Raw genomic sequence first — 15571 nt, forward strand, 5'->3', positions numbered from 1 at the left:
TCGAATCCTAGCCCACCATAGTGACCTATTGCAATATATATATATATATATATATATATATATATATATATATATATATATATATATATATATATATATATATATATTTATATATATACATACATATATGCTGTGATGCTGATGATAGTCTTACCACATTCACAATTCAGGAGATGGACAGAGTGAACTGTGTGTTTCGAAATCTTTATTCACAAGTTTTGAAAAGAAGCAGAACATTTATACAGAATATATCATGGTTGGCATGAAGACGCTCTCTACTGTGTGTAGTGGGTCGTCAACACTGGACAAGAGGCGTCTCGACATTTTGAAAGGAAGGATATTTTTTTCCTTCTTCCTCCATGTTCTTGTACTACATGTATTTTCAGGGTTGAAAACCGTAACACGAGAGCTGGAGTACAGACCTGATAATGAATATGTTACTACAAGTGACCAGCCTCTGCCATACGTGCTCTACGACTCACAGTAGCTTGCGTGGTAGGAGACATGGTGCCATGGTAGCTTGAAGACGTTTAGTCCACACGGTAGGAGACAGCGTGACCTGGGTTGTGTACAATGCGGAGGAGCTCAGCGTCACGGAGCGCGGCAGCAGGGGCGGCGGCAGCGTAGCCGTAGGAATGGAGACCAGTGTAGGGTGTGACGCCGACGCCTCCTGCGAAGTAGGGGAAGGCACCAGCGTAGGGAATACCGGTTGAGTAGCCAAAGCTCAGGGGAGCTGAGTAGGCGCCGAGAAAAGGAGCGGTCACTACGGAGCGCTTCTTGCGGGTGTCGGGCGCTGCAGCGGCGGCAGCTGCGGCCTCGTCGTAGGCTGCCTGGAAAGCGGCCTTGGCGGCGGCGACCTCAGCGGTGTCCTGGACAGGTTCGGGCACGGGTCCTGGTAGAGCTGCTGCTGGGGCGTCGGGTGCCACGGGCAGGTTGGTGCCGGACACGCGGAAGCCAAGGGCGTCGGCCACATAGTGTTGGGTCTGCACTTTGCCCTCGGAGTCGATGTAGTTGTAGGAGCCTCGGACGACGCCGAAGGCGTCGCGAGTCTCAGAGCGAGCAGACGGGCCACCGGCATAACCATAAGAGTACTGGCCGAGTTCGTCCTGAGCGTGGTACTGGGACTGGACAGGGGCGTAAGGTGCTGCTCCGTATGTTAGAGGATAACCTGCATGGCCGACTCCATAGGGAAGAGCAGCATGGCCGACTCCATAGGGAAGAGCAGCATGGCCGACTCCATAGGGATACTGTCCATAAAACCCAGGATATCCTCCGTAGAGTCCTGGATAGCCGTACAGGCTGCCAGCGTTGCAGGATGCAACAACCGCAAGGAGGACAGTCTGCAGAGATACACAAGAGAACGTTAACACAACTGTGATTAGTCTTTCAGTCTTATAGCAAGTGTGTGGAGGTAACTAAAGGCCTGTAGGTTGAGGCAGGAGTTGACTCACCAGAGCGTTCATGTTGACCCACCGGGAAGGAGCTGTCTGCGAAGGATGGCTACTGCTGCCGTATTTATACTGACTTCCCTACCACGCCTACAAAGGGCGGAGCTGAGGCGCTGCACGCACGGCATACTTTATTTTCAATAACCACAGTGGGTTTAGATCAGTATTCTGTACATTAGTACACGAGAGCAGTCTTAACTGTAGCCAGGATAATGTGACTCGCATTAGGAGAGTGTTCCTACCTGTGGTAAGTCGTATGAAAGGTAGGTAGACTTTCTCCTCTCTCTCTCTCTCTCTCTCTCTCTCTCTCTCTCTCTGTATCGTAATAGTTTGAGGCACGTGTCTGGGAACACATGTGCGACGTTAGCTTAGCAACGACTGACGCATGAACGGTTTGGGCCTTTGCCTCCTGATGAGGACCGTAAGTGACCTGCTTTCTTCCTTGAGTTAGTTGGCCAAGCTTCAGACTGCCAGGGGTCAATAGAACTACTTGCTAAGGACATTAAGGTCATGAACGTCAAAGTCGAGAACTCTCTCAACATTCCTTCAGGCGTTTAAGATAATTCTCAGGCCATAGACGTACACTCTCGCTGCGTTATGTGGCATGTCTTCATTCAGTTTGAACAGGATGGTGAGCGTCACTAGTGGGTCGTGTTGAGAGATCGCTTGTGTCATGAAACATTTGCTTGTCGTTTCATCTGCCTGCTGAAGACGAGTGTCATCTTCACTTGGTGTTAATCTTGAAAGAGTGTCGTGAAGTTATGCCGTATGCACATAATTCATTGGATTTGCACTGTACTGAGAAACATACATATTTGCATGTGAGAATATCAGTTGTCTTACCCAAAGTTGACGAAGATGGTATGTGTAGGATTCTTTCGGCCGGTAAGTTCTGTGGCTATTGGTGAGAGAGAAATGTTACCTTAGACAGGTTATAATGTGAGGGGTATAGAAATTGAGGTTTCGAAAGGCAAATGAAAGATATGAGAAATGCCCGTTGTGTCTTCTGTTATCTGACACCTGTGGAAGACCCTTTTGAAGAGAGTTTGATTATCTCTGATATGTGTTAGCTTAGACATTGTTTGGGAGGAATATCGGAGTTCCTTATGAGGAGTTTGCACTTTATATTTCGTGGATGACAGTCGAGTATAGTTAACTTTTATCAGTTTAATTCATAGAACTTTAAGTGACGCACCGTTTTTGTTTAAAAGGGTTATTGCTACATCTCCCGTTTTCACCAAATACCACTTTGATTTGTTTTACCAAGTTTTATCCCGTTTTTTTATCCTAGCTTCTATGCCTTCTGAATGGCCATCATAGCATGAAACAGCACATGATCAAGTGCATATAGAAGTGGCTAGGTCAGTACTACTGAGGACCTTAACGAATCCATCGTCTGTACAGTATACAACACAACGTTATCCACACATACACACACACACACACACACACACACACACACACACACACACACACACACACACAATAGACTCGGTGTCTGCCAGTGGCCGACCTCACAGTCAGTGCTATACGCACCTGTCTGTCCGCGTACTCTCTGTTCTCATCAACTTCCTCCATCAACTTCCTTCGTCTTCTACGAGAGGTCTAGATGCCCTCCTGCCATCTGTTTCTAGGGCGTCCTCCTGGATCTCTTCTTTCAGGGATCCGGTTCAAATACTTATAACTCGTGCCCCTATTGACACACGAGCATACCACATTAGCTCGTTATCTTCAAGTATATCTGACACAGATGTAACATTGAAATACTCAGTTATGTAGTGTTTCTCATCTTAACTAATTTTGAATAAATGATTGAACCATTTTGCTGCATCTGAACTAGAAGCTTCAAGGGTCTCTCTATTGGTATTTCGCCATCCTCTGGTGACTTCCCATTTTTCATCTCTTTCAGATCTGTTTCCACGTCTTCAGTACTTCCACGTCTACAGTACGTACGGTATATATGGTGTGATTTCATGTATGTGTTTTCTTCATTTCCCCTCAGTTACTTCGACCAGGTCACAATTATCTTCATTTTTTTCAGATATTCAACGAGCTTCAAAATGTACTTTCCAACGACAGGTCACCTTTCGCTGGTTCTCTTTGAGATATGTCCTCCACTATCATCCTTTATGGCTCATACTGTATCTGTTATTCCTTTTCCGTTGTTATCTGCTACACTGCAAAAGAGTTTCTTGATCACAGCCTCATCAATCAGTTGGTCTTCTCCATTACCTACCCAGATTTCTTCATCATTCCAGTTTGTGGTTGAACCTTCAAAATAGCTTAATCTATCTGGTCCTCATCCATTTTCAAAATGGTCTCATTTTTTCATTATTGCTGCTGCTTTTTATTCATCTTTATTCCACCATGCTGTAGTTTCTCTCGTACCCTCTATGTTTACTCGAAGTTTTCTTTGGAAAATGTTGTAAACATTTTCTTTAAAAAGAAAATACTTTCATTCGTTCTCATTGTCTCCATTTTCTGTCTCTGTTGCTACGGGTAATACCTGAACTCCATTTTCTATCTTCAAACTTTGTATGACTTCTTCGTTTCCATTTTACTTTTGTTTTTGTTTTTCTCTGATCTGAGTCACATGACAATGATGGTATAAAGTTTAACATCTATAAATAAGTTGTTTTTATTTGTGAGAATTAAAAATCTGTCTTTGACTTTGTGTATCTTTTGTCTTCCATTGTTCCGCATGTGCCAAGACCACATGTGACTTTATTAGAAGATACTTCTTATTGATAGTAAGTTCAAAACAAAGTCTTCAGTGACTCCATCTTCTTCAACATCTTTACCTCAGAGACTAAAAGCGTCAAATCACACTTTCCATGACTTCTCTCTCTTCTCCTTTATGGCTATTGCAGTCTCCTGTTATATCTATATTTTCTTTATGTTTTGCTCTATCATGGAATCTCTTACAGTTATAGAATTTCTATATCAGTTATAGATCTATCTTATCAACTGGTGTATACTCATATAAGGCTCAGTTTGACATCATAAATTTCGTGATTGGTTCATTATTTGTTCACTCCCGTTGTTCACATCTTCAAATTCTCGCAGCTTTTTGTGGCGTAAATATGGAGCCACGTTGATCTGAACTGCTTTGAATTGTCCGATCTACACATTCGGGAATTTTCAGCGTCGTCAGAAAACCTCACATACTTCATTAGACTCAGTGCAGCCCTCACTCTGCAGGCGTATTGTTTGCTAGTGCTGCGCTCATTCTACTCATAGTTTAGGACACAAGAGAAAGTAGGCATTCATTTCATCTCAAAATATTTATTTACATTTAAGGATGGAAGAACATTTATATAGACTATAATGGTTGGCATGAAAACGCTCTCTACTGTGTAGCTTTTCAGTGGGTCGTCAACACCGGACGAGAGGCAGATGAACGGTTAGAAGGAAGGAATTCTTTACCCAGGGATCTGGGTACCACTGGTGTCTTTCATGGCTGAAAACCGTAGCACGAGAGCTGGAGCACAGACCTGATGATGAAACATCCATACAACTGATCAGCCTCTGCCTCACTTGCTCTACGACTCACAGTAGCTTGCGTGGTAGGAGACAAGGGTACCATGGGCAGCTTGACGTCGCTAGAACACGACCGTAGGAGGAGACAGCGTGACCTGGGTTTGTGTACGATACGTAGGAGCAACGCGTCACGGATGGCAGCAGGGACGGCGGCGTCGTGGCTCTAGGTCGGGAGAAGAGTGTAAGCAATACCAGGAGGTGCTGCGCAGGTGGGGGTAAGGCGGCCGTGTAGAGCAGAGAGGAGCTTAACTGCGGCAGAGTAGGCGGCAAACACCTTGTTTAAGAGTCGGGCGCTGCAGCGGCGGCAGCTGCGGCCTCGTCGTAGGCTGCCTGGAAAGCGGCCTTGGCGGCGGCGACCTCAGCGGTGTCCTGGACGGGCTCGGGCACGGGTCCTGGTAGAGCTGCTGCTGGGGCGTCGGGTGCCACGGGCAGGTTGGTGCCGGACACGCGGAAGCCAAGGGCGTCGGCCACATAGTGTTGGGTCTGCACTTTGCCCTCGGAGTCGATGTAGTTGTAGGAGCCTCGGACGACGCCGAAGGCGTCGCGAGTCTCAGAGCGAGCAGACGGGCCACCGGCATAACCATAAGAGTACTGGCCGAGTTCGTCCTGAGCGTGGTACTGGGACTGGACAGGGGCGTAAGGTGCTGCTCCGTATGTTAGAGGATAACCTGCATGGCCGACTCCATAGGGAAGAGCAGCATGGCCGACTCCATAGGGAAGTGCAGCATGGCCGACTCCATAGGGAAGTGCAGCATGGCCGACTCCATAGGGATACTGTCCATAAAACCCAGGATATCCTCCGTAGAGTCCTGGATAGCCGTACAGGCTGCCAGCGTTGCAGGATGCAACAACCGCAAGGAGGACAGTCTGCAGAGATACACAAGAGAACGTTAACACAACTGTGATTAGTCTTTCAGTCTTATAGCAAGTGTGTGGAGGTAACTAAAGGCCTGTAGGTTGAGGCAGGAGTTGACTCACCAGAGCGTTCATGTTGACCCACCGGGAAGGAGCTGTCTGCGAAGGATGGCTACTGCTGCCGTATTTATACTGCCTTCCCTACCACGCCTACAAAGGGCGGAGCTGAGGCACTGCACGCACGGCATACTTTATTTTCAATAACCACAGTGGGTTTAGATCAGTATTCTGTACATTAGTACACGAGAGCAGTCTTAACTGTAGCGAGGATAATGTGACCCGCATTAGCAAAGGGTAAACCGCATATCGTAAAGTCTCGTCACAACATTCAAGGGTAGAGACTTTCTCCTCCGTGTATAATGACTTTTACAAACATAGTGTTACAGAGATACGATGATGCTTGGAAATGACTGAGGGATGGACGGTTCAGGTCTTGCTACCTAGTGATTATACCAGACGTGCTGTCTTAGCGGCTTTATGGTCATAATGTGTAATGTTTAGAGTAATGTTCACTGGGTTGCATGTCGGTCAGTGGGGTGGCTTTTGAGAGGACGATTGTCTCAAAAGACACTCATATATTTGTTGGTCTTCTCGACGTGTTACTCGAAGTTGATGATCGTCCGTCTTGTTAATCAGGGAAGCTGAGGAGATACGACCAGAATATGAATTGTGGTAGAATACGTTAAGGACCATGATATTTAAGATATTATGTTTGTGGTGGGAGGTGGTGTGATGAGAGACCAATTAGTATACCATTGTCAATTTAGAGAAATTAAATACCATAACATTGTAACACGAGTGTGGGAAATGAGATTTCAAAAGCCAATATATGTACGTACTGTACTGAAGTATCTGGTGGGTAAATGAAGAGCAGTTCAGACAAACACACATGGTCAAAGGTAAAGATCTCATCTGCATAGACCTGCATAGTGGGAGGAATACATTTGTGGTGGGAGAGATGCATGACTAGCTTCATTGGTTCCTGACGTTACTGGCTGACTCTTAGGTGAGGTGTTTAGGTGTTAGTAGCGCCTCAGGCTAACATGCAGACAAGTTGTCTTGTTAAAGAGTTTCAACGTTTGTCTTACATATGTAAATGCAGAAATGCAAATCTGAATGAGTTTGCACGCGAGGAATTATAATGCACATTTCCTGGCATTACCATGGAGGTTTAAGATGTCTTTTTTTGTGATCCAGGAAGAATAATGGCCTTAGCGCTTCTTACACAGTGTATAATGAGGAGGGTTGGTTGGCTAATTGGCTGGTTGGTTGGTTGGGCCATCAACTACCTAAGTCATGAAAGCCGTCAGCGTCAAGCGACCACATCCATCACTTGCAGTAAAGAATGTCTTAATATCTTCAGGTGTTTGGGGCTGACTTGATAACCACGTTCACTCTCGCTGCTGAATGTGGACGGTGAGCGAGAGAACCACGGCTGGTGTGAATGTCAACAGAGAGAGAGAGAGAGAGAGAGAGAGAGAGAGAGAGAGAGAGAGAGAGAGAGAGAGAGAGAGAGAGAGAGAGAGAGAGAGAGAGAGAGAGCGAGAGTTGAGGGTCGAACGACGCCAAAAATGCTCCGTGCCGTTCTGGACCCACAGATAAGACAATGGTGAGAAGACGTGAGGGTAGTGTGTGCCTAATGTAGCGCGACGTGTTAGAGACGAGGTAGAGTATTGGATGCTTGTGAGGATGTTGTGTGCTGTATTACTATGTGTATGTTTTGCTAGTAGCTATTGCCGTGTTGATCTTGTGTGTGTGTGTGTGTGTGTGTGTGTGTGTGTGTGTCACATATGATATTCACTGAGTGATGATGATACTCATTCATCATTCTGTGCCAGGGGTAGTAGCAGTAGCATAGGTTCCATAGTGCGATGGTGGGTCTGAGAGACCAGGTAACAGTAGCGTGGGTTACTTGACGAAGGGATGGTTGTGGTAGGGAGTAGCGCGGATCCCCTCAGCAAGGGTGTGGCTGTGATGCAAAGATGAACGGCTGGAAGCTGCGTCCCTCCGTCATTGTGATGTCTTCCAGTGACGGCCTTCCCGTCCACCCACACAGGAGGCACATCGCCCGCGGACCGACCGCCGCCACACCCACCCACCCAACGTCCAAAGCTACCCGCTCGCTTCCGCCCGCCTGTCCTCACCTCTTCCTCCTCCTCCTCCTCCTCCTCTGCTCTTCTCTGCACTTTGAACATCCAAACGCAACGCCACACCCAGTGTCTCTCACCTTCCCCCACTCCCACCGCCATTTACCTCGGTCTGCGTACCGACCGCCACCCGCGTAACAAGACAATTACTATCCACGCTGCACACACCGTCGTAAGGCCACGCCTCACCGCTTCACCCACCACATCCGTCTCATCAAACCCTACGCAACACAGTGTTACGAAATACGGTGGATGATTATGTTGTCAAGCGGCAAGACACATGATTAGCCGTCTCATTACACTCTGCTCGGCCTCTGCTCAAGTCAGTTTAGGATCTGGGTCAGTAAGACCTTGGAATGCGTACCTCTACCCCCAACCGCTCGTATTCATCCACCTTGGAATTTAAGTGTCATTTACAGTCATCATCTAATGCAGCAGCAGGTGTAAAGTAGGAGAGATTGTAGAATAACTTTGCAGCATTTGTATTTGTTGTTATATCATACCATCAATGAAGATCACGAAGTCTTTGTCTCGTGCAGAGTAACTTGGTAATTTCTATCTACCTTTGGATAGTCAACCTTCAACTGTATTTCAATCACCTCATGTAGAATTATCCAGCCGTATCTCTTCATGTAGAACGCTCCGATATAACACAAAATCATTATCATCTAGAACTGCTCTAAATTCCGTGTACCAATTGTTATCATCTAGATTCTAAACGAACGAGGTTAATTGGCATTCATACGACTACGTGTTGTAGAATCCTTCACTTCTCTTTAGAATCCTTCATGATATCAGCCATACTTGTGGTCCACCTAGAAACTGTCTGTCATGCGGTACATCAATACTGTGAAGATTGGACTGACTCGTAAACACAAGCATCGAATGTCCTTTAAATCCTCCTTTTTTATCTGGAATCATTGGATCTGATCCACAATGATTTGATCTTAAAGCGGTTACTATCATTGGAGTAACTGAGTTGAGGATAATTCCCTGTTATCTATATCCAGTTTTGGCCTCGTCTGAAATCGATTTAGTCTTGACTCAAGCGTTGGATTTAGCCCACCGATCACACCCACACGGCCAAAGATGGTTCGAGTGCCACACGTGGCTAGATCAAACATCCATGTCGAGCGCGGTTGCAGTGATGTCTTCGCCGATCCGTGAATCACGAACCTTCTCCATCCAGGAGACGCAAGAGCACGAGTTAAAGAGTTGTAGGTAAGGTCACACACACACACACACACATTAGTGAGAATGTACTACGTGGTCTGACCATTGTTCCCAACACCCGAAGATGGTGTTAAACATTTTTACGGTCGGTGGATTTGACTTGATGCTGACGCCCTTAACGACCCTGAAATATATATATATATATATATTTTTTTTTTTTTTTCAAAAGAAGGAACAGAGAAGGGGGCCAGGTGAGGATATTCCCTCAAAGGCCTAGTCCTCTGTTCTTAACGCTATCTCGCTAACGCGGGAAATGGCGAATAGTTTGAAAGAAAAAGAAATATATATATATATATATATATATATATATATATATATATATATATATATATATATATATATATATATATATATATATATATATCTTACGTTCAGCAGGTCTATATGGATCGTAAGCATAAGTAACTTATGGTTTCATGTATGAAAAGAAAGGATCAAACATATTCAGATTGAAAGCCATTAAACAAAAGAGGTCACTCAGCACACTCGTGATTTTACTCTACATTTGATTTTTTTTTGTTTTGTTTATCCTTGAGCGACTATGGTAGTCTACAACAGCGACGCCCTCACACCTCCGTCATCTCCTGGACGGCTGTGACGACATTCCCCATCACCACAGTTTCCTCCGACCTTCGAACTCGGCTCAGAAATAAGGCGTTCCCTTCAGTCTTACTTACACGCTCACATACGCTCCGGAGCGAGAGAGAGAGAGAGAGAGAGAGAGAGAGAGAGAGAGAGAGAGAGAGAGAGAGAGAGAGAGAGAGAGAGAGAGAGAGACAACAGCGGATGATAGACGTCGGGTTGTTGTGGTAATTACAGGGTGTGTTGTCTGACAAAGGGGGAACACCACGGGAGGGAAAACTGGGGCTTCAGACCATCTTTCACATGTGTCAGTTCCCCGCTCTCTGTCTGCTGTTATTTTCATTCAGGTCTTCTTCCCCCCTTTCCCTCTCTCTCTCTCTTTCATGTCTTCTCCCCTCACTCGTTCGTTGAAATCCGGCGTACACACGGAGCATCTGAGAGACTTCAGTTGACGGATGATTAGAATGGGTCGTTTGATGGCATCGCGTCTCAAGTTTGCGAAGTCCTCAAGTTACACAAGCAAGGTCTGTTCCCGGGGAAGAGAAATACCTACGAACGGGTGACCATGGGTGTTGTGTATGGGCGTGCACCACCTAACCTCACGAGTATCACGTAGAGCTTCGGGGCGGGCCGACTTTCCAACTAAACCAAGGCACGAAAACATCAAGTGACTGTAGGAGTTCAAAGCAAATGAAGCGTGCGTGTGGAGGAAATGGACTGAACTGGCTTTCCAGTATTAGTGAAGAGGAGTTGGTGGTGTGGGATGGTTGTCTAGTATGTCAATAGATTGATTTTTGGTCTTTCTGTTGCAAGAGCAGATAATCTGTTGACCGCTCCTACCCATCCTATGGGGCGGCGCAAAAAGGAGACAGAGCGCACACAAAATGTCCCGGGAATGGTGGGCCTCAGTGACTGAGATACATAATAGATTACATCAAAAAAAAGTGTCAACATGGTTTGGGCAACACGGTGAACCATTCGGCAAAATGCATGGTTAAGTGAAGTTTGCAGCAGCTGAACAACAATGATTTGATTACGTTTTGACTTACATAACAAAAGATTTATTTATGATGAGCAAAGTTACGATACATCTTAAGTATCCGAGATAGATCATTGTTATGGATGAAATGTATCATGTAATGTTTGGTGAGAATCATCTTTCTACTCATAGCAGAGTTGGGATGGACAGCGTGGCTCCTCTTCTTATGAATGATATGGAAATGTAGTACTGTTACCACTTGATATTATAACGTCAATGTCCCTCGTATCGACCTCTCCGGAGGCACGACGGTGCGATCCTTGAGCACGACGGTTACGACCCTTGTGCACGAAGGTACGATCCTTGAGCACGATGGTACGACCCTTGAGCACGACGGTGCGACCCTTGAGCACGACGGTACGACCCTTGAGTACGACGATACGACCCTTGAGCACGAAGGTACGATCCTTGAGCACGATCGTACGACCCTTGAGCACGATGGTACGACCCTTGAGCACGACGGTGCGACCCTTGAGCACGACGGTACGACCCTTGAGTATGACGGTACGACCCTTGAGCACGACGATACGACCCTTGAGTACGACGGTGCGATCTTTGAATAACTTTCCGTGTGGCGTGTGACCTAACCGAGTGTCATGCCGTCGTACACAAGGATCGTACCGTCGTGCTCAAGGACTGTACCGTCATACACAAGGATCGTACTGTCGTGGTCAATGACTGTACCGTCGTAGAGAAGGATAGTACCGTCGTGCTCGAGGACTGTACGTCGTACACAAGGATCGTACCGTCGTGCTCAAGGACTGTACCGTCGTACACAAGGATTGTACCGTCGTATTCAAGGGAATAACAAACCTACACCATCACATACACGTTGTTGTACAACTGCGTCCGGTTTTTGTGGCTACAGTTACTCATGTGTTCAACCTCCACACACACACACACACACACACACACACACACACACACACACACACACACTGAACTCCAGTCCTTTCCATCAGCCGGACGTCCGACATCCACGAGCGTCGCTTGTAACAAGGGAGAACGCACTCAGGGAGAAATATTCTTAAATCGCTCTCATAATCCTGTTTCCTCAAAGAGATGAAATTCTTGGCCTAGTGACGGTCAGAATTTAGAATTTGTGGAAGGGGGGGTGGGGGATTTGAGAGAGAGAGAGAGAGAGAGAGAGAGAGAGAGAGAGAGAGAGAGAGAGAGAGAGAGAGAGAGAGCATACCAAAAAACACGCTTCCAAAAAGTCCCCTGCATTGCATCAGCCTCCCAAACACACTTATACACACACATTATACACACACACACGCCTCAATCGTCTCTCCCATTTGAAACTATCCCTTCCACCGTTCCACCTCTTCCTCCTCTCCTCTAACCACCCACTATCCCTTTCTCTATCCCACCTCTTCCTCCTCTCCTCTAACCACCCACTATCCCTTCCTCTATCCCACCTCTTCCTCCGCTCCTCTAACCACCCACTATCCCTTCCTCTAACCCACCTCTTCCTCCTCTCCTCTAACCACCCACTATCCCTTCCTCTATCCCACCTCTTCCTCCTCTCCTCCAACCACCCACTATCCCACCTCTTCCTCCTCTCCTCTAACTATCCACTATCCCTTCCTCTATCCCACCTCTTCTTCCTCGCCTCTAACCACCCACTATCCCTTCCTCTATCCCACCTCTTCTTCCTCTCCTCTAACCACCCACTATCCCTTCCTCTATCCCACCTCTTCTTCCTCGCCTGTAACCACTCACTATCCCTTCCTCTATCCCACCTCTTCCTCCTCTCCTCCAACCACCCACTATCCCACCTCTTCTTCCTCGCCTCTAACCCATCCTATCTAGCGAGAGAGAGAGAGAGAGAGAGAGAGAGAGAGAGAGAGAGAGAGAGAGAGAGAGAGAGAGGTGGGGCGGCCTGGCAATACGGATGTAGTTTAAAAATTACGGCTGGTGCCCTTGGCCGGCCCCACCCTCGTCATGACGGTGGGTTTGAGGGCTAGAACGTGAGAGGGGTATATGCAGGACGTATATATATAAGACGCGGCTACAGTCGACGCCGCCACACTCGCGCACACCACCACCACCACCACCGCCCTTTTCCCTCCCCCTCGTTGGGTCAACATGAACGCTCTGGTGAGCCTGCCCCTCCTCTTCATCCACTGAGTATATCGGATACTTTTTTCATATATTGATATTTGGAATTCAGTGTATCACGAAGTGTGACGAGATGAGATAATGGATTTCTTTTTATTTGTACTATTCTTTTGGTGGAGTTCGGGGCCTTAAGAAGTCCAAGGACTTATAGAATAATGATATATATATATATATATATATATATATATATATATATATATATATATATATATATATATATATATATATACACGGGACTCCTGCAGCACTCGGGAAGTAAGCCACGTCGGCCCGGCCGGGGCAGCAGCAGGCCAGGAAGTGTCTTGTATGTGTGCGTTTGTCTTGTTAGGGTGATTGGAATATAGTTGAGGAGTCGGACTTCGATGTCTTCAGTGTTGGTGGACTTTGCATCTTAAGAACGAGGGATTGAAAAGAGTTCGTTCACCCAGACTGAGGTGCCCCGTACCTCTCCTACGAGTGTGGTAGTTTCAACGGGGTATATATGTCTGGCAGGGTGAGTGTAGCATTGGTTATTGTAGCGTTCATATGGTGTGGAAATAGGGTGGATATACAGGGGATCTATGAGTTGTAGATGCTGAAGCGTGAGAAGGAAAGGGTGAGCTTTATATCATTGTAGCTTGAAGATCAGTAGATGGTTGTGAAGTGGCTAAGGTGGAAGGAGAGAGGCGGTGTTAAAGCTGTTGTGTATGAGAGCCGTGAGTGGCTGAGGTGGGTTGTGGATGAAGTCATTTTTGGTCTCGTTTTGTGTGGCTGGTGAGTGAGTGTTGCTCCTGAGCTGGAGGTGACTTTTCTTGAACGTTTGGCGTTCTAAAGTGTTGTGTGTGTGTGTGTGTGTGTGTGTGTGTGTGTGTGTGTGTGTGTGTGTCTGTGTTTTGTGGAATGTATTCTTTATCTTGAATTTTGCTTTTTGACTATTCAAAGTTACTATTCAATTTTCAGCCTTAGGACAATATGTTACTTTTAGACTGCTCATCCGTCAATCATTGTTCCTTGAGTATATATACACTGGTTTGGTTCTCTTATCATCTGCATGCCTTGACAGATGTAGAGATTTGGCAGACAATTACGATCTTATTGGTATGATATGGAGGAATATTATACAATATATTCTTCGTTGTATTCAACTTTCGTCAACAGGTTCTTGGTATCTGTGGTAAGTCTTTTTTCATCATCTTTTTCGTGTTTCCTCCCCCATGTCGGACAGTGATTCCTAGATGTGTACATCTTTACAGACGGTGCTCTCGTTTTTGGCTGTGGCCGCCTGCGGCAGTGCCCGTCTACTAGGGTACCCAGGGGTCTATGGCAGCAGCTACCCTGGAGTGCTGACCGCCCCTCTTGGGTACACTGGCCTGCTCCCTCATCACGCGCCACCCGCCACCCTCACTACTGTAGCTCCCGCTCTCACTCTCAACGCTGTGGCCCCAGCACACGTGGCTTATAACGCTGCCCCTTTCGCCCCCGTAGCACCTGTCCAGTCCCAGTACCACGCTCAAGACGAACTCGGTCAGTACTCCTTCGGCTACGCCGGCGGCCCATCCGCTCGTTCTGAGACTCGTGACGCCTACGGCATCGTGCGTGGGTCCTACAACTACGTGGACGCCGACGGCAAGGTGCAGACCCAGCACTACGTGGCTGACGCCCTGGGCTTCCGCGTATCTGGCACCAACCTGCCCGTGGCACCCGACGCCCCTGAAGTTCCCGCTGTCCCAGCTCTACCAGGTCCAGTGCCTGAACCTGTGCAGGACACTCCTGAGGTCGCCGCTGCTAAGGCCGCCTTTAAGAGCGCATACGACGAGGCGGCGGCTGCCGCCGCTGCTGCCCCCGACTCCCGCAAGAAGCGCTCCGTAGTGGCCATCCACACCCCTACCTCCTACTCTCCCTTCAGCTTCCCTTACGGTTTCCCTACTCCCCTTAACTATGCCCACCACACTGTGGTAGGTTCCCATCTCCCCTATTCAGCCGCCCTCCCTACCTACGCCGCCGCCGCCCCTGCTGCCGTCCGCGACGCTGAGCTCCTCCGCATCGTCCACAACCCAGGTCACGCTGTCTCCTACCGTGTAGACTAAGGGTCGCTGAGCAAGCAGTCTCGCTGTCATTAGATACCTGATGTAGACATTGTAGAGCACCATGATAGAGAACACGAGTCTTTGCAGGAAATGTAACTTATCCCAAAAAATTTACATTTTTCAAGGGAAAAAGGAAAATAATTTGACATCTAGATCGCTTCTGTCATGGTGTTGACGCGTCTTCTTCCCGTGCACTTGTAGAGAGCTGTTCGTGTGAAATACCTCCTTATAGTATAGCTTCAGATTGTATATGATATAAACTTCTGTATTTTATATTAAAAAGATAGAGGTTGATATCTATAGAGTAATTTTTGTTAAAAAGAAATATGTAGATATACATAAAGTTATGTTTTCTTTATCTATCCACGTATCAGTGAATGTTGTATCAGTTTGAGAATCATTATCTCCCGTGTCATCATCATCACCAGAAGGAGCAAGTGCTCTTATCATGGTCCATCATCAGGAACCAAACCTCTG

The 15571-nt window shown here is 46.9% G+C and overlaps 3 protein-coding genes across 3 annotated transcripts in view; 2 read left to right on the plus strand and 1 right to left on the minus strand.

The window, feature by feature from the left end:
* LOC139759112 (ras GTPase-activating-like protein IQGAP1) overlaps positions 1-15571 on the plus strand; it is a 424460-nt gene that overhangs the window by 68739 nt on the left and 340150 nt on the right. The gene's annotated exons all lie outside the window — the stretch shown is intronic.
* LOC139758936 (uncharacterized) lies at positions 191-6082 on the minus strand. Its single transcript, XM_071680750.1, has 7 exons — positions 5967-6082; positions 5271-5855; positions 5002-5151; positions 2292-2346; positions 1832-1992; positions 1452-1529; positions 191-1340 (listed from the first exon to the last, which is right to left on the minus strand). The coding sequence occupies exons 1-7, from the start codon at positions 5976-5978 to the stop codon at positions 531-533; spliced, it is 1851 nt and encodes a 616-aa protein (XP_071536851.1). The 5' UTR covers positions 5979-6082; the 3' UTR covers positions 191-530.
* Positions 12936-15437, plus strand: LOC139759093 (uncharacterized). Its single transcript, XM_071681050.1, has 2 exons — positions 12936-13007; positions 14261-15437. Exons 1-2 carry the CDS (start codon positions 12996-12998, stop codon positions 15092-15094), a joined length of 846 nt encoding a protein of 281 aa, XP_071537151.1. The 5' UTR covers positions 12936-12995; the 3' UTR covers positions 15095-15437.

This window comes from Panulirus ornatus, chromosome 32 (assembly GCF_036320965.1).
Source record: "Panulirus ornatus isolate Po-2019 chromosome 32, ASM3632096v1, whole genome shotgun sequence".
Classification (NCBI taxonomy): Eukaryota; Metazoa; Arthropoda; class Malacostraca; order Decapoda; family Palinuridae; genus Panulirus; species Panulirus ornatus.

Coding starts and splice junctions, on each gene's coding strand:
- LOC139758936 (XM_071680750.1), bottom strand. Junction 2,347..5,001: donor CTCCTACCACGCAAGCTACT/GTGAGTCGTAGA, acceptor TCTCACCAATAG/CCACAGAACTTACCGGCCGA. Junction 1,993..2,291: donor ACCATCTTCGTCAACTTTGG/GTAAGACAACTG, acceptor AAACGCCTGAAG/GAATGTTGAGAGAGTTCTCG.